This window comes from Schistocerca piceifrons, chromosome 2 (assembly GCF_021461385.2).
Source record: "Schistocerca piceifrons isolate TAMUIC-IGC-003096 chromosome 2, iqSchPice1.1, whole genome shotgun sequence".
Lineage (NCBI taxonomy): Eukaryota > Metazoa > Arthropoda > Insecta > Orthoptera > Acrididae > Schistocerca > Schistocerca piceifrons.
The window spans coordinates 1087257312-1087277448 of record NC_060139.1 but is presented as its reverse complement, the minus strand read 5'-3'; the positions used below and the strand labels follow the sequence as shown (position 1 = coordinate 1087277448).

General features: G+C 38.7%; 1 protein-coding gene across 1 annotated transcript in view; it reads right to left on the bottom strand.

The window, feature by feature from the left end:
- The window catches only part of LOC124777479 (PDF receptor-like), a gene marked incomplete at its 3' end in the record, with an annotated part of 233679 nt that overhangs the window by 111903 nt on the left and 101639 nt on the right, over positions 1 to 20137 (bottom strand). Inside the window, exon 3 of the mRNA XM_047252914.1 lies at positions 11753 to 11904. Coding sequence (XP_047108870.1) covers positions 11753 to 11904 — 152 coding nt within the window. The remainder of the gene's footprint in view (positions 1 to 11752; positions 11905 to 20137) is intronic.

The window sequence follows — 20137 nt, the reverse complement described above, 5'->3', positions numbered from 1 at the left end:
TTTATGTGACACAACTCCTTCTTGGTGCTAAGATTTTTCTTCCGTCAGCGTATCAGAAAGCATGTCATTTATATATCTATACGGCTAAAAAAAATGTATGTATGCACGTGTGTATGTAATGTTTTGCGTCTCTTCCTAAACCATACTTAGTACACATGTAATGTACTATATAGAAATAATCACTGTGAGAGTAATAACCACGTACCTATCAAAGGGGAGTGAAAGAGATGTGTACCTAAGGACACTCCAATTCACAGAATTTATTCGTTTCAGTATTTGAGAACGAGAGCACTTAGTGACTTGCAACAAACTTTGCACACAATTTCAAACCTTTAGGGAACTTTTGCTCGCTGACAACCCACAAACAATGATGAATGGAAGAAAAAGTTTGTCGCTTACTGCATTTTCACTGTTCCTAAAGTAAAACTGCCGCATCTTGCAGAATCTTTTGATATTTCAGTTCTTTACTACTACCTGTTTTCACGACAAATTTTGCAGGCACTATTCCCATATACCACTGAATGTACCTGCAAGTAATATCATCGTAAAACACGTTATGATGCCACAAACTTGATGCTTAAATTTATTACTTACTTCGTTAGTGTTAACTCCATTTGCAAGGAATTTCGCAGACTGTATCCACGTATGCCGCTGAATATCTACTAAATTATATCGTTCTACGACATATGAGTCAGGAGGTGAGACGAAACAAACCCAAAGACGAATAAAAACTGCTGCATCACGTATGATGATTAGGTTTGTTACTTCTTTGGTACTAACTCTATTTTCAGCACAATTCGCAGGCAGTTTTCAAATACAATGCTCAAAATTATGTGATTGTGCAGCTCATAAACGTTGCGCTGCGAGAAAATGAAATCGGAGGTTGAAATTCGTTACAGGTTGGCAAAGTGGCTGATAAAATAGCCCTGCTAAACACCTAAATCGGTTTCAACCGAATTTGGTACACAGATTACTAACTATCTGGAAAGAAACATTGTAAGAGTAAGAACGAGCAACCACCCATTGTGGTTGGAGATGATAACGTGGAAAGAGAACGGGGGAGGACGTGATGGACAAACCCAGAGTGGGGAGATGGAGATGGACGCAGAAATGGGAGAAGATGGACAGCCGGAGGAGGAAGAGCAGATAGACAGAGGAGGGAAGATGAGGTAAGAGGGGGTGAGTTGGAGTAGTGGGGGGAGGTGATAGAAGGGGGGAGGAGATGAACATAGAGGAAAGGAGAAGATGCGCAGATGAGAGAGGATCAGAGACACAGAGAGGGCGGGCAGTAGTAGATGGACAGTGTGAGGGGCTGTAGGAGATAGATATGATGCTAGAGAAGGCAAACAGAAAGATGGAGAAGGAGGAGACGGATTAATAGAGTAAATTCATATTCGAGCAATGCAGCGTACTCAGCTAGTTTATCTCCACATACAAACAGGAATGTCTCCGCTGACTAACTAGTCACTAGCTGACTTATAATTACCCAGCCAAAACCACCAAGGACAGAAACTTGAAGTTTGCACAAAATGTTGATCTTCTGTTGTAGGCGTAGTTTAAGAATAAAATGAAATAAGGGATCTAAGGTTTTTTGAAAATATGTCGCTAATAGATCTATGAAAACTGATATTTGCTTTCTCTGTTAGAAATAAAGAAATACATGTTCCAGCATCTTTGCAAATTTTAACCCCTTTGGGGTAAAACAGTGTGCGTAATTTCTTTCTTTTTAATAGATTATTATTAAAGAAGTACTCAAGTATTTTAAAAGCTACATCTCTGCAAATGGGTATTTGACTCCTCGATCACAAATAAAGAAAAAATGTCCTTCAGTGTTTTTGAAAATTCAGTTCCCTAAGGGAGTGAAATAGGGGATGAATAGCTTTATAAAATTATTATGAAAGTCGTTTCAAAACTGAATCTATGAAAATTTCTATTTGGTATCTTTATTAGGAACAAAAAATACATGTTAAACAGTATTTTGGAAGTTCAGCACCCAATGGGATGAAATAAGGGATGAAAATTTTCAAGAAAATGTTTGGTTATATTAAAAAAATCAGGATTCTTCAAAACTGGTATTTCACCTCTCAGTTAGAGATGATGAAATACATGTTAAGAGATGAAATTTTCAATGGAAGTAACACCACAATTTACATCTAGATCTTCATGGATACTCTGGAAATCATACTTAAGTGCCTGACAGAGTGTTCATCGAACCGCCTTCGCACTAATTATCTGTTATCCCACCCTCGAACAGCGCGCGGAAGAAAGGAACACCTATTATCTTTCCGTGAGAGCTCTGACTGCCCTTATTTTTATTATAATGACCGTTTCTCCCTATATAGGTCGGCGTCAACGAAATATTTTCTCTTTCGGATGTGAAAGTTGACAATTGAAATTCCGTGAGATGGTCCCGCCGCAACAAAAACCGCCTGGACACCCTCTCCCGTATTTCTCGATAGTACAAAACGAGCTGTCCTTCTTCGAAATTTCTCGATGTACTCCGTTAATCATATGTCGTAAGCATCCCACACGGTGCAGCAGTGCAGCAAAAGAGGACGGACCAGCAGTCTGTTTAGTTGATCTGTTGTATCGTCTAAGTGTTCTGTCAATAAAACTTAGTCCGTGGTTCACCATCCCGACAATATTTCCCATTTGTTCTTTACAATTTAAGTGTTTCGTAACTGTAATTTCTAGATATTTAGTTGAATTTACGACCTTTAGATTTAATCGATTTATCGTGTAGCTGAAGTATAAAGGATTCCTTTTAGCATCCATACATTTCTTTACTTAGGGTCAACTGGAAACTTTTGCACCATACAGGTATCTTCGTAAATCATTTCGCAATTGGTCTTGATCTTCTGATGAGTTTACTAGACGATAAATGACAGTATCACCTGCAAACAATCTAAGACAGCTGCTCAGGTTGTCTCCTGAATAACTTATATAAATAACGAGCAGCAGAAGCCCTAAAGAAACACTATTGTAGAACTACTATTAAAGAAAAGAACTACTATTAAAAAATTCTGTTGAAGAGGTATTAAAGCATTTTAAAAGCTACGTCTGTGAAAATTGGTATTTGACTACTTGGTTAGAAATTAAAGAAGAGAACTTTTATTCCACTATTTTAGGACATAAAACCACTAAGGAGATGAAATAGAAGACGAACGATTTTATGGAAATATTTAATTATTAAAGCATTTTGGAAGCTAAATCTATGCAAATTTGTTTCGCTTCACGGTTAGAAATAAAATAAATCAGTATTTTTGGAAATTTAACCCGTAACAGAGTGAAACAGGGCCTGACTAACTCATTGACCGACCAGTGTCCGCCCAAACCAACGATGATATAAACTTGAATCTTGAAGTGCGTACTGATCTTATACTGTAGGCATCGTTAAGTCAAGGATTGGACCAAAATACATTCCTAAGGAGGTGAAGTAGGAGATGAAAGATTTTTCAATAATCTGTCGCTATCGAGACAATTTTAAAAGTAGAACTGTTAGAAATTAAAGTACACATTTTAGAAAATTCTGGTAGTAATGGGAACAATAGTGGGTTCAGCATTTTTGGAATATAAATCATCATTAAAGTCAGAATACAACATTTTCAAAACCACATCTATGAAAGCTTATATTTGACTTCTAGGTTGGCAGTAGAAGAAAACGTATTTCAGAATTTTTGAAAATTAAATTTTTAAAGATGTGAAATAGGAGATGGAACTTTTATGAAAATATTTGATTGTGAAAGAATTTTTTAAGCTAAATCTAAGAAAATTTGTATTTGACTTCTTGGTTATGGAAAAAAATGTTTCAGTGTTTCTGGAAACTCAGCCATTAAGGGTGTTCCGGGATAGAGTCAGGTCCCGGCACGCCGGTCGGCAACGTTGGAGCAGAGATGGCTGTGAAGAGGATGTCAGCCAGTTGCAGGCGGATCGACCCTTCTCTAGGGGGACAACCCGACAGCAGCGCCCTCTCCGCGAAGAGGAGAAGGTCTGCACCAGACTACCCGCGCCAGTTCTGCGAGTTCTACGGGAAGCATCAGGACCAGCGACCTGGCTAGAAGCATTCACTGTATTACTTGTCTTTTATTCCGAATTGTATGTGCTTAAGAAACTTTTTCTTTGCTGTTGCCTTTTGCCTGCGACACGGCCGTATTTCACAAAGTTAAATATTGTCATCATTTCCTTTCGTTATCAACTTCATTAATACCATTTGCTCGAATTGTTATCTAGCAATCCGAGAAATCAGATTTCCTGTGCACCCCATATTTGACGAGTAGGCTGGGTACAACAGAGGGGGTGATGTAGGGGATGAATATTTATATTCGTTATATTAAAATATTTCTAAAGCTAAGCCTCTGAAAATTTGTATTTGCCTTCTAAATAAATGTGTGTTAGGGGTTTGATAAAGATCTCAGACTCTAGCTGTCACAATAACTTTTAGGTTAGAAGTAAATGCGGGTAAGACCATGCTTCTATTGCCTTAACCTATCGTGCAAAATTTAGAACTTTCTGCAATTTGTAAACAAGACGGAAATTCGATTATAGGAAAAAAAAATACCGGTATGTGTGCAGACTATACAGTCAACGTAAGTGAAGCAGCGGACGCTAAGCTAGTATAATTATATAAGAAGCAGTAGTTGTCATAACCCTGACCCCCTGAAGCCATTCTCTTTACTGTGGAGAAATGCTGTTGCTGTCTATTCTTAAAGTATGGGAGGAACCAACTCTTATTCAATAAGAGTAATATTTTGCTATTATCGTAATCAAACGTCTTAGTTAAAAAATAAATCGTCTTGTGTTCGCAAATTTTTGTTTAATCCATCCACTGCCTTATCGAGAAACAAAGTGTACGTTTGGCAGCAAATTATGTGAAATAATAGGACCAGTTCCCTGATACCCAGAGCCTTTGCAATAACCTTTCCAAATACTCTCGGCACAGAAATGTCTACAATTGTCTACATTTTGGCTTTCTTCTCTTCTGAAACCGATTTCACTACTGTGTATATAACCTTTGAGGAAAGTGACCAGCCCTAAAAAAAAATCACAAATCGCCTATGTTATCTACACTATAAACTTCCTGACACTCCTGAACTTTGGTGAGGATTAAAAACGTTTGTGCGTGTGCGTGTGTGTGTGTGTATGTGTGTGTGTGTGTGTGTGTGTGTGTGTGTGTGTGTGTGTGCACAAATTCGTTTCAGTGTAAAAATTTGTGCATAATGGTCTGGAAGGCCACTAACCCTTTTGCTAACAGAATGCTCCTCTGATGATGAAGAATGGATAAAAACGCTAAGCCTCTGAAAATTTGTATTTGCCTTCTAAATAAATGTGTGTTAGGCGTTTGATAAAGATCTCAGACTCTAGCTGTCACAATAACTTTTAGGTTAGAAGTAAATGCGGGTGAGACCATGCTTCTATTGCCTTAACCTGTCGTGCAAAATTTAGAACTTTCTGCAATTTGTAAACAAGACGGAAATTCGATTAAAGGAAAACAAAAAATACCGGCATGTGTGCAGACTATACAGTCAACGTAAGTGAAGCAGCGGACGCTAAGCTAGTATAATTATAAAAGAAGCAGTAGTTGTCATAACCCTGACCCCCTGAAGCCATTCTCTTTACTGTGGAGAAATGCTGTTGCTGTCTATTCTTAAAGTATGGGAGGAACTAACTCTTATTCAATAAGAGTAATATTTTGTTATTATCGTAATCAAACGTCTTAGTTAAAAAAGAAACTGTCTTGTGTTCGCAAATTTTTGTTTAATCCATCCACTGCCTTATCTAGAAACGAAATGTACGTTTGGCAGCAAATTATGTGAACTAATAGGACCAGTTGCCTGATACCCAGAGCCTTTTCAATAACTTTTCCAAATACTCTCGGCACAGAAATATGTCTACAATTGTCTACATTTTGCCTTTCTTCTCTTCTGAAACCGATTTCACTACTGTGTACATAACGTTTGAGGAAACTGACCAGCCCTAAAACAAAAATTACAAATCGCCTATGTTATCTACACTATAAACTTCCTGACACTCTTGAACTTTGCTGAGGTTTAAAAACGTCTCTCTGTGTGTGTGTGTGTGTGTGTGTGTGTGTGTGTGTGTGTCTGCAGAAATTCGTTTCAGTGTTAAAATTTGTGCATAATGGTCTGGAAGGCCACTAACCCTTTTACTAACACAATGCTCCTCTGATAATGAAGGATGGATAAAAACGCTATCTATGGTTGTGCTAGTGTTTCCCTGCATTCTGGTTGAGAAAAATAGTCTGTATCAGTAAGATATGAATTTAGATAAACTTCTGATACTATTTTCCCTGCACAGTTACACCTAAAATTAAAGTTGAAGTCACCATATACAACTAATTTTTGGTACTTCCTATAAAGTGAATCACGACTCTCTCTAGCTTGAACAGAAATGTCCTGCAGCCAAAGTTAGGTAACCTATTGATAACGGCAATTAAAAGTGCAGTTTCGCTAAACTGAATTCCTTCTGCACACAATTCAGTTACGTGTTCAGTGCAGTGCTTTGATGCGCCTCAAGATTCGAAGGGAGCAATGTGCTGTCACAGCTACACAACTTTCATTGTTTATAAACGTCCATCTTTGTGTGGTCAGTAGACACTTCCAAGTGTAAGGAGTCATTCTTTATTCACACACCGTTTGTATTCTGCATTCGTTTTTCCCATATTCCAACATACATCATGGCCTATTTCGCGATAACAACACGATTAATTGATTTCTGGTGCTGTTACCTGATTGGGATTTAAATGTTGTATCCTACTAGCCATAATTGATAGCTGAGCCTATTTCTACTGCAGACGCAGTTCTAGGAATAAAAACATTACGTGCTAATATGCCATTCCAGTTAGTTTCATAATAAAAAGAGGAGTTTCGCTTCTCTTATTACGAGGTAGTACGCTTTTGTTGTGTGGTAGGATGCTCAGGTACAATACGAACTAGTCGTAACAATGAATGGAATATGATATGAACAACTTTATAATGAAGGTCATTAATTACACAATGGGACAGCTAAAGACAGAAGGGAAGGGGGTTTATTCATAGGTATCCTTATATTGCGGCACTGACAACAATAAGTTCCCAATAGTGGGATCGACTTTTTGAAACCATCTATACAGTTACGTAGGTTAAGATCCCAGCTATCATACACTGTACCATCTACCCTCGTGCTGCCTCGTTTGAGCTTAAGGCGAAAGAAGTGCAACCCTTCTGCAAATAGCTGCAGCTTCCAGTACTGTGCCATCAACAACTGTCAGCGTGCCAACCATTCAAGAAATCGTCATTGATATGGGCTTTCGGAGCCGAGGGCCCACTCGTGTACCCTTGATAACTGCACGACACAATGCATTAAGCCTTACACGGGACCGTCAACACCGACGTTGGACTGTTGATGGCTGGAAACACGTTGACTGATCGGACGAGTCTCGTTTCAAATTGTATCAAGCGGATGGACTTCTACGGGTATGCAGACAAGCAAATGAATCCATTGACCCTGCATGTCAGCAGGGAACTGTTCAACCCGATGGAGGCTCTGTAATGGTGTGAGGTATGTGCAGGTGTAGTGATATGGGACACACCATACGTCTAGACACCACTCTTACAGGTTACACGTACGTAAGCATGCTGTCTCATTACCTGCAACCATTCATGTCCATCGTGCATTCCTCCGGACTTTGGCAATTCCAACAGGCCAATGTGACACCCCACATGTCTAGAACTGCTACAGAGTGGTTCCAGGAACGCTTTACTGAGTTTAGACACTTCTGCTGGTACCCAACTCCGCAGACATGAACATTATTGATCATATGCGGCATGCCTTGCAGCGTGCATTTCAGAAGAGATCTCCACCCCATCGTACTCTTACGGATTTATGGACAGATCCAGGATTCATGATATCACTTCCCCCTAGCACTACTTCAAGCGTTAGTGGAGTTCATGCCACGTTGTGTTGCGGCACATCGGCTTTCTCGCGGATGCCCTACACGACATCAGGCAGGTGTACCAGTTTCTTTCGCTCTTCAGTGTAGCTGCACGTGCAAAAGATTGTGGATTCGAATCTCGTCTGGTGCAGTTTTCTTTAATTTCTAATTATTTATCGAAGTTACTTCGATCATATTTTTATTCAGTTAACTGATTTATTTGTATTTTTTTTATTTCCATTGCTTTCTCACATAGTTTTAATCATGAAATGAGATGTCGTGTGGCTAGGGCCTCCCGTTGGGTAGGCCCGTCGCTTGGTGCAAGCCTTTTTAATTGATGCCACGTCGGAATCATAACATCAACTTTTCTTTTCTCTCATTCTTTTCCTACCTCAAACCTCTGGTCATATGTTGTAAATTAATGCCATGCGTTAATTTCGATTTAATTTCTTTTGTTGTTCGTCGTGTTTTCTCTTCGACACTACTGTGTTTATTATACAGGGTGTAAATTTTAAGTTAACAAAACAGAATAACTAGAAATATAAGCTTCACACGAAAAAATGTGTAGAATCCAGAGTTGATTATTGTGGAGGGGGAGATCTGCTGGTGCAAAAATTAGCCCGCCACCACAGTCCACTGTGGGGTGGGGCGGGAGACAACTTTAAAATTTCAAATCTGAACCTCAATGTATTATTACACAATCAGAATCTACATAAGAAATTATTTACACTTTGTCTTAAACACGCTCTAATTCAAGGAAATCAATGTTCTCATTTTTGCGTGGAAAATGGTTACGGATAAATAACAAATACTTATTTACTTCGTAAATTTTGATCCGTTAAAACTAAAACTCTCCTTCTCTCCCCATAGGGTGGGATTTGAGAGAGTGGAATTAGTTTTACAAATGTTGACCCAAATCCGAATCTGCGGAAAAAATAAATATTTGGGTCAATGTTTGTTAAACTCTAACTCCTATCTCTCAAACCCCACCCTATTGGGAGAGAGGGAGAGTTTTAGGTATAGCGAATGAACATTTACGCAGTAAATAAGAATTTTTTATTTATCCGTAACCGTTTTCCACGCAGAAATGAAAACATGGAGTTTTTTTTAATTACAGCGTCAACTATCAAAAAGCAAAAGAAAGTTTTAAGACAAAATGTACGTAGTTCTTTATGTAGAATCCAATTCTGAAATAACAAATGGGGGTTGAAATTTTAAAGTTGCCTCCCGCCTCATCCCACGCGGGCTGGGGTGGAGGGCTAATTTTAGCACCAGCAGATGCCCCCTCGAAAACAGTCAACTTTGGATTATACACATTTTTTCGTGTGGAGCTTATTTTTCGAGTTGTTGTGGTTTGTCAAGTTAAAATTTTCACTCTACATGTCTTTCGCACTATGCTCTAATTTCGTTTTGGTTATCAGCCCTTCTTTCTTTTAAGTTGTCACCTGTGTTATTTTTCCCACATTGCAGTAGGTATTAGGTTGTGCTGTAAATATTTGTATGGCAGTTACTGTGCAAAAAAAATTGCACATCAGGTAACAAAAAATACCATTTTTCACGCCAATGCACAGTCAACATAAATATATTATTTCGTCTTTTGTTTTTTAATCGATGGATCGGAATATGAAAATAACTGAGTACAACAATAGACAAATACAATTACATTCAAATTCACAAAAATTCCGATTGGAAAAACGATATAATGTTAAAATGAACCAAATGAAAAAGTCCATACGGTGATTAAAATGATGTGACGAAGGGATACAAATAAAAAATTACAATTAAACCAATTAACTCAATAAAAATAATCATCAAAGTCATTTCCACAAAAATTGAAGAATAAAAAAATTGCCACATTTGACAAGGTTCAAACCTGCAACCTCCTGCGTCTGTATCTACTATCATTTTCCCTACACCACGCAACCAATCTCTCTCATACGACATTTTTACTGTTATTAAGCATCACCCAAAATTTCGAATGTTTCTTTCCGTTTGTTACTCGCAACTGAGGGCTCACCACGGTGAATGCTGCAGGGTGTGATAGCTGGAATCCCAACCTACGGCTGGAGATCTCTCCTTGTGAGCTGTGTGGCTCCTATTGATTTAGTTTCTCGACTGGAGTTGCTATCATTGACTGATAGACACGACGGGAGCACTAGAGAGCGTGCCCGGAGAGCAGAAGGTGCTGTAAACTTAAAGTGTTCAGTCGAGAAAGGGGCAGTCGTAGAGTGACGACTCTTGCAGTCACCAGAAAGATAGCAGCAATACGGAGTGCAAACCCAGCGAGCCGGGATCAATTGTTGTTGTATGGTCGTGAGAGTGGATTTTAGATGGTTGGCCAACCAGGATCGTATACTGAGCCAGCTGAATGGTTACAGAGATGTACAGTATGGCCCTGGGCGGTGGAACGCTGGATTTCACGTACTCTGACGTCAACCGCCTGCACCGGGAATGTACAAGTAGGCCACCTGACTATCTGTCAAGACCAGAATTGATTTGATGAGTAATTCTGTTTTTTTTTGTGTATTGTGGGGCTGTAATTTTTATGTGGTTCGCAGGCGTGCACTCAATTTTAAACTGACAGTAAAACCTGCAAGGTAATTTATTCCACTCGTGTATGTGTTCTGGCGAAAGTTGTCGGTTTAGGTGAATCCACAGCAAGGCATATGCATGATAGCCTTCGCTTGTTTGATATTTTGTAACTAATGTTTGAACGCGAACTGAGGCCAGGCTGTAGAGTGAACTTTCTTAGAGGTTACTGTGCTTAATAAGAGCAGTTAAGATATATTCTTTTATGCCATTCTAGAGAGCAATGTGGTACCAATCTTTGGTTGTCGTAATCTTAAGAATTATGTGGTTTCCCGGTACTGCGCCAATTGATATGAACCCCTTTCTAGCCTAGATACGTTTATAGGTTTCTTAAGCTGCAAATCTGCTGTGTAGTATGATTCAGATTTTGGAGTCACCGTGTTGTGGGTGCAATACCTGTTCCATGAAGTAGTTCAATTAACAAACGGAAGTTGCCTCTGAAGGGCTTTTACACGGTATTTTTCATTTGATTGTGGTCAACCAAATCGGAATAAATTTTATTGCACAGATGAAAGTTTCCGTCGTGAATTTCGTATTGTTATTAAACCTCAAGCTGTATTTGGTCTTAAGTTAAACTTTTTTACTATTTATATTTATTAAGATCAGTGTCGTTTAAACTAGTTGTCTTCTGGAAGCAAACTGGCATCTTCTTAAGGAGACTGAAATTAAAAATTTCAGTTTTTAAATTACTTGCTTCCGTTTATGCAACCTCAAGTTCAGTATTCAAATTTTTTTAAATATTTACATGGCTTTTCAACTATTCCATGGTTCAGTTACCCCGTTCAAAACTAATTTTGTTGGGACTCTGTTTATATTTGATTTGTAATCTTAATTTCCTGTCTGTGGTAGTAATTTGACCTCCCATCCGTGTCTGTGGGTGCTCTCAGGTATCGTGTTATGGCGACTGCCTGGTGGATTGTGACTCTGTACATGGCGCCTACTGAAGTATTCTCGTTTTAAGTATGATTCTGTCCTCCTCTGGAAAGAGTTTACAATCAATATTAAAATAATTTAACTATAAGTAATGTGTAAAGTAACATTTTAAAATAAATGTTTATTGAACTTCGTTATTTAATGGTGACTGTTGTCTTCTTGTCACAGATAATTATGGTGACGTCGCAGTGACGGACCATTTCACAAACTTTAATCGTAGGCTGGTTTTAAGTTCATCCGTGTGTCTGTTTTCTGTACAGCGCCGACCTTTCCTGCAGCGGCATTACAGTGTTGACTTACCTTGGCGGCAGCCTCAGAGCCGGCGTAGAGCCTCCGCATGAGCTGCAGGGTCTCCGGCAGGTAGCAGGGCGTGTAGTTTGTCCAGCCCTGAGGGGACGAAGGGTCGCGGCCCTCCCACCGCCCTTCCAGCGAGCACCGCCGCACGGCGAACTCTGCAACCAGAGGGTGTGACGTTATCTCCTGGAACAACATGTGTGTTAGCGACACATGTCGAAGAGCGGTACGATGGCTGTTTTTTGTTGATGTTGCAGGATTTGTTAATATCTGTAAACGAAAATGATATATTTGAAGAATTGTGCTCGGAGAAACAGTTGCTAGTCAACAGTATCTCTGCCTACAATGGCAGCATTGTGGAGACACAGAAGGTTTCAGTCAGTACTGAATAGCTGTGGTGTGCAGCAGGTAGCAAGATTAAAATGTGATGGCCCATTGACCAAAGCACACCATGTAATGTATAGGAATGCAAGTCAAAGAACTCCATGGTCAAAGATGACAGACTTGATCAAATCCAAAGAAGTGCCGTTAAACACTTCTGTGGTAAACAGATTACAAAACTGAAGTATTAACAGTTCCACACTTGATGGATATTACATGAAAACATTAACAAACAAAGAAAAGAATAACGGGATTGATGAATGTAAGAATATACAACATTTTACAATTCACTCCAATTGGTAAGCATGTAAAATATAAGCTATCTAAGCATACTAATGTCCAGTTGCAGAATCTATTTTGTTAGTCACACGAAATTTTTTACATCATTGAGCTGTTAAACCTTGTTTTATTCCATAATTATTTTTTCTTGAGTGATGAATATTTCAAGCAATAAAATGGGCTTGCAAGGGGAAGTGCTTTTATCTGGCACTCTTGTCAATATCTTCATTGATAATGTTGAGTATACATAATTTAATAGCAATTCTGAAGTGGTAAATAAGGTTTCCTATTGTGAATGTATGTTGATGACACCATCATCTTCATACAAGGGGGTCACAATGATGCTCAAAGTTTAAAGAGTGTTTTTAACGATATGCATCCATCCTTACAGTCCACAGTGGAAATTGAAGAAATATGGGAATAAGTTTTTTAGATTTAAGAGTGGAAAATATAATGATATAGATCAGTTTAATATATACAGAAAGCCTACTACCACTAATGTAATAACCAATAACCAGGCATGCCACCCCATGACACACAAACATGCCTTTCTCAACTCTATGCTGGACAGAGTTCTAAGAATTGCGATTGCCTGATCAAAACATAAATAAAGAACTAAATATACTAAATTACACTGCCACAAAAATGATTATGACCCTAAACTGAATTTTATTTCAAAAAAATAAAAGCTATATAGAAGTTAGCTAGGCAAGAAATCTCTTGGGGAGAGATAAAATATATGTCAAATTTGAGATTTGCCACAACTCTGCATTGTGGAAAAGCATCTGATACAATCAATCATTTATTTAAAAAAATGTAACACTACAATTTCATTTCAAACCAAAGATAACTTAGGGCAAAAATTACACCAAAATATTCATCGAGAATCAGTTTATGATGCCAGACGTGTACAAAATCAGTTATTTACAATGTTACAAAATGTATATTGGCCAACCAGGAAGGAAATTCAGAACTATATTTAATTAAGGTTCCTATCCAAGTAGCATCTTTGCATCAGGTATGTGTTTAAGATCACTCAATCATACACTGAATAGAACTGCTGATGACATGGAAATGTTGCATAGTCCTGAAAATGGTGTGATTATGAACCTTCTCGAAGGAACAGAGATTTTTGCAAATAGGGTTATTCATCCAGATAAACTTCTCGATGAGTAGGTGGAACTTGGAAACAAAAGTTTCTTAAATTATTTGGTTGACTGTTTCAGACATTTGAGTGGATCTTCTTAAACTACAGCTCTCCTCTATTATGCCCCCCTTCGTATTTCTCCTCTGTACCTCTCCTCTCCCATCCCTCTTGCCAATATCCACTGTCTTGTTTTGCAACCTACAATACACAGCTTTTTTACAAATATGTTTCACTTTGACTTTTTATCATATCATATCTCTTTATTAACGTTTATCTGTATAATAAATGGAATTTCAACCACATTTTGTGATTATGTAGATACTGGATAACTTATTCTCCTAACTAATGCATAAGAGTTCAGATGTATACCAAGTTTCTTCACAAAAAACGTTTAGATTGTGGCATATGCATGAAGTATTAGATGTTTTACATCTACATATTTGTTTTTGTTTCACCCCTAAAACTTATATTTCCTTAATATTAATTTCCTTTAATGTGTATTTTCGTCATATATGGTTTGACTGATTGTAATTTCATCGACTGTTCTGTAGTTGTATTTTAACATGCTTAAATTTTTGACTGAACTTCCAAATATTGTATATTCTTACATTCATCGACATTTCATCAACTATTCTGTAGTTGTATTTTACATGCTTAAATTTTTTACTGAACTTCCAAATATTGCATATTCTTACATTCATCAATCCTGTTATTATTTTACTTTATTTTATTTATTTATTTATTTATTTTTTTGTGGTATGAATCAAGTACAGAGCTGTTAATGCTTCAGTGTTGTAATCTGAATACCATAGAAGTGTTTCATGGGAACTTCTTTGGATTTGGTCAATACTGTCACCTTTGACTTTGAAGTTCTTTGACTTGTATTTCTACATATCACCTGTGGTCTGTTTGTCAATGGGCCATCAAATTTGAATCTTGATAAACTTTTTCATTTGTATTAGCAACTGTGATTTTTCAGTAGTAACGTATGTTAAAGCTTGTATGAAATGTGATAAATCAGCAATAATTCTTATGAGTATATCGACTGATATAACGGTTTTTCCTGTTTTGATATTATTTCGTTTCACATTGTCACAATGCCCACTTTTGTATGTTGTACCCTCAGGCTGATGATGGTTTAAGACCGAAACTGGTAGCAGAATAAACAATACTATCACAGACACCACAGTGTATGCATTGTATAAAATTCGTACAGGCTGTTCACCATCGCCTAAGCAAGATGTTAAGTTATTATAAACACTGGATATTTTTAAAGTCGACAACAGTAAACATCTCTTCAGAATGACATTGTTTGGGTGCATTGGTTACATTGTAATGGACTGCGTTTTTTACCATTCAGGGTAAAGCAGACTGCAGTGCGTAGCTGTTGTGATGTGTCTTGTGACCTGGCAAAAAATAGAATGCGAATTCGCTGCGTCGTGTGCACACCTTCTGTGGTTAATAGTGTCTTTTAGTGTGTGATGTAGAATGCCATTAGAATAGCGGACAACCAGTAGCTTCGAATGACTACCTGTTGCTTTAAGTTACTATATGTCAGTGCTTCCCGCTAAACCTATCGATGTCTAGAGAAAACTGGGCCTATGTAAGATTGGGGAGCGTAGTGGAGGAGTACGCCCTCCCATTGAACAGGCGGGACATAGTTTGACGACTCAGGAACTCAGACGGCTTCGCACAGTCAGCTACAATATGTGATCAAAAGTATCTGGACTCCTCTATGTAATACGGAATTGACCACAATATGTCACGATACCCCAGCGCCCGTATGCAAGGGGGCGCGGAGTCCTGTGTTGTCAGCAGAGAATCAGCAACATCACGTGTGTCTGCCAGGATAACTCAGTGACTTCGAATGTAGGCTAGTTATTCCATGTCACATGCGTAACAAATTCGCCAGGGACAGTTAAACCCTTCTGAAGCTGTCAAAGTGGACTGTTGGTGATGTCATTGTGAAGTGAAAACCTCAAGGAACAACTACAGAAGATCAGCCAGATCTCGAGGACTGACGCACAGGGACCGTCCAGCACTACAAAGAGAGGTTGTAGGAAATATCAGGAAATCAGGAAACGCTTGTGAGTTCCAAAATGCTACATACAGTCTAGCTATCACAATGACTGTGGGTAGAGAGTCACGTAGAACGGGATACAGTGGTCGAGCAGCTACTCATAATCCAGACATTACAGAACTCATTGCTAAGCGACGCTTGAGCTGGAATAAAGAGCGCCCGCACTGGACAGTGGATGACAAGTGAACTGGAGTGACGAAGTACAGTGTACACCGTGACAATCCGACGGAGGGGTTTGAGTTTGGCGAATGCCTAGAGAACATCACCTGCCATCATGTGTAGTCAAGAATGCTCTAAATACGGGAAGATATGAGCATTACAGCAGTGAATACTCCGTACCAGTCATTCAGAAGAACAGTTCGGAAGCTATGATTGTTTCTATCTTTATGCCAACGCATTCTGTCACGAAACAGCGACTGTGAGGCAGTGGTTTGTTGACAATAATGTTCCTGAATTGGACTGGCCGACCCAACGCCCACCCTAAAACCAATGGACCAGGTCTGGAATCAGTCACAACATCGACTTGTCTCCTGACCCCACACACATCACTACCGCCTCTGGTTTCAGCGCATGAGGAAGAATGGGCTGCTATTCCTCTATAGACATTTGGACAACTCATTTAAAGTGTCTCAAGCGGAGTTCAAACCATAATAAAGCCCCCACTAACAGGTGTCCGGATATTTTTGATCAGATAGTGCAGTGTAACTAAGCCCAGTAAGACCATTAATCCAGTGAAATTAGTTTGCGAAATATAACTTGTGATTTTTGTGTCAGGCTTATTGGTTCACTTCTATGGTTTTGCCCATCTCAAAATCTATAGTATCAACAATTAGTTAGTCCGACATTATTACAAAGTATTCCGTCGGTTTCCGAAATACTTAAAAAAATTTCCCGGATTCCTCCTCCGCATCGCAAACAAGAAGAAATCCTACCGTTTCTCGAGAGAAATCAGCTCCTACTGGCTGCGATAATCTTCAAAGAGCTCATTCGCCTTGTTTGTGGATAGAAAGACGGATTTGTACGCCAATTATAACGTCCTGGGCGAGGCATACGCACCTTTGATGTCTAATCCTGCGCTGATAGGTGGGTTTGTCGGTAAAGCGCAGATTTGTTAATTCTTTGTGGTCGCTCCACTTTTGAATCCTCCGAACAGATAATCTCATACACTGTAAGAGTCTTGCCGTTTTTCAGTGATTTATCATGATGGTGTAATCAAACTGTAACGAAATATTCATCCCAGCTCCTGTGCTTAGCATCGATACTCTGATGAGCTTTCAGTATTTCATTTCCGTTCCCTAGCACGGCGAACTTCATACACGAGACATCATCGTCTTGAAACAATGTCACGTGCCTTCTGGCGTTATCCACTAGGTACTTTAAGTATATCGTGAACACTACTGGCCTTATAACACTCCATTGTCCTTATTTTTACAGCTTCGTGGTTTCGCCAAGTTAAGGACGACTCGACTATGTTTATCCTCTTGCAAGTCATGAACCAAGTCACAAAGCTGTATCGAATACCATCCACAACTACAGAAACTTGGAGAATGGGACATCTAGAAATGAAACAGTTAGAAGATGGAGAGATGTATTGTTACGGGAGGCTGTTGAAGAGCAAGTGGGTTCTGGAACAATGAATCAAGATGGCCTGTAAAGGGTCCACGAGAAACATGCGTAATAAAGAACATCGGTATCACCCCATCCAGGTTGTGTAATGTGTCATTCAGGTTGTGTAAAGCGTCGTATTGTAAGGGTTTTATTTTATACACAAAATTTTAATATTAGTAATGTTTTGGATGTCACATGGAAAAGTAAAGCTTCAGTAGCATCTGAGTAATAGCGGGCAACATCTCTGCCAAAGAGGTTTCGCTGCGAGAGACTGTTAGTATAATCTTTCCTTGTGAGAGGAGTAGCGTCTTGGAGTGACACACGAGTAGTCGAGTTGTATCTTCTGATGCAGTAATAAGTGTTTGGGTCGTGCTGTGTACCGGCAATAATTTTCTTATATTATTTTTCATATATGAAGAGGTATTTTGTAAATTCATTTAGAAGACTTCAAAAGGTACTGTAGTTGCGCATTTGCAGAGACATCCAAGCGTAATAATTAATTTGGTCAGCGATTTAGAATTAGAGATTTTTATGATAACGTAACAATGCGTGGTTCACTGATTTTTCTTCTAAGATGTGTACCATACGTGTTTGTAATACTAAGACGATTTGCCCACATTTTTCTACTATTTATTTAAAGTGAATTTTTAATATTTCAAATGTTAAAGTATTTTGTCTTAGTGACGTAAAGTTTTGTTAATACAGTTACTTTGTTTTTTCTTCAATCAACATTCGTCTCTTTATTTTAAGTTTCACACATAATTTTGCTTTCCCGAGTTTCTCAGAAACAGAGATTTAATTCACAATGATAATTATAGTACTGAGATTTATTAATACGTAAGTTTTGTGGACGTCACTATAGTTTAAACCACGCATTGCACATCGTGTTGCTGGTAGTTTGAATTATCATTTTTTAACTAGCATAGCAGCAGCAGCCACTGTATTTAGGACATAGCAGCAGCACAGCGTTTAAAATTTACGTGTCGTTCAATTAATATTTGAACAGTGACATACTTCTCAAATGAGGTTTTTTTGGTAGGTATTTATATTTCATACATTTCTCGCAGTCAGATTGCTTATATTATTGCTAATAATGCAGTTTTCGCAATCTCAATTTTTCCGGTCTTAGCTGCCCACGTTGGGCTACATGTATCTGCGTGACTCTTGTAGTATTGTCACCGTTAGAGGATGGTACGGGACTACAAGTCTAACACCTTCAAATGGAATTGCAGTGACGCAGTCACTGCCCTGTGGATAAATTTACTGCCTCACCAAGAGTTAGACCGCAATAGACCGATGATGCTGTATTGTAACATATCACAAAAAAAACACCAGAAAATATAAGCATGTATATTACCATACAACAAACCTAAGGGAGCCCTTTTAGTATCGCACGAACTATGTACATTTAGTGGTACATAGGGATACTGTCTGTGAGACGTGTTGCAGATAGAGAAGGTAGTGAAGAAATAGTAAATTAATGCGTCATGCACGATGCTAGTTTTACTGGACAGAAAGCGAAAATTTAGTAAGAGATAATTGTTTTTCCTTTCATCATATTGTACAGGGTGTTCGCGACAGAAAGTTTCGTGAAGGCTTCAAATTACATTTTAAGATAAAAAAACACGTCACACTGTGAAGGAATTATCCGAATAGGACGGAAATCGGAAGCTGTGATGTACATGTACAGACAAACAAATGGTAATAATTTCAGAAAAATTTGGTGACTTTATCAAGAGAAATAGCTTCACAAATTGTTCGAGTCAATAAAGCGTTGGTCCTCCTCTGGTTCTTAGAAAACCAGTTATTCTGTTTGACACAGACTGATTATGTTGTAGGCTGTACTGAAGAACTGGGTGCCAAATTATGTCCATCTGACGCATTAGACACAAAATTCCGGGGTCATCGGAGCGCCCTGCCCAGGATGGCTTGCCATGAAGACAACAAAATGAGGCATAGAGTATCGTCGACGTACCGCAGTCCTTTAAGGGTGCCACGGCTGACAAACAAAGTGGTGCTGCTGTGAAATTAGATAGCAGTCCAGACGATCATAATTCACTGTTTTCATTTTTTTCTTCAGTCTGCACATCTGGATCATTGTCCTCAATTAAATTTGTATGAGCTCCCGGATAACTGTAATACTACGTTTCCTGTGATTTTCTCTTTTTCTTTTCCAAAAACAAAAGTTTCGCTGCCGCTTTCATATCTTTGGACTGTTTCAAACGTTTCATGTACGAACGACGTCTTAGCTACTTAACAGACTCATAACCTGCTTTCTTTACTAGGTCAGGTTTGTTTCCTTCTCTTATCTCAAACTACTGCTGTGTTACAAGGTCGCTGTCTCTTAGCCCATGCGTTTTACGTGGGAAGAGCCTCGCTTTCCAGAGGCCGATTACAGCATTCTCCATTGTTATCGCTCTGACATAACCTCTTAATCAAAAATGGGGTTACTGCTTAACATTGTTTAGTTGCCCATCAGCTTTCTCATGTTGGAGATAATACGTTTTATACGGTCCAATGAATTCCATACAAGAGGCTCCTTCTTGAGCGTGCATAGAATGGGGTGATAAACGGATGATGTGGACACGGTTTTTCCTTACTTTCTATCACACAAATATGATATGAAGCCCATCAAGTATTAGGAAAACAAGATCATCATCAGATGCCTTAATGAAGTTTATAAAATCGTCGAACTACTAAGTAGCAACATGACTCTGAATCCAGCCACTAGCGTCCTCTCCTAAAATGAAATAACGTGTGATAAAATCTGATACCGTCCCGTATCAGGTCACAGAATGTCAGAAACAAGTCATCTTGCGCGAAGGACAATCCATTGCAGCCAATGAAAAAAATACTGTGTGAAGAATATAATTTCATGAATAATGTTACAGCAGCT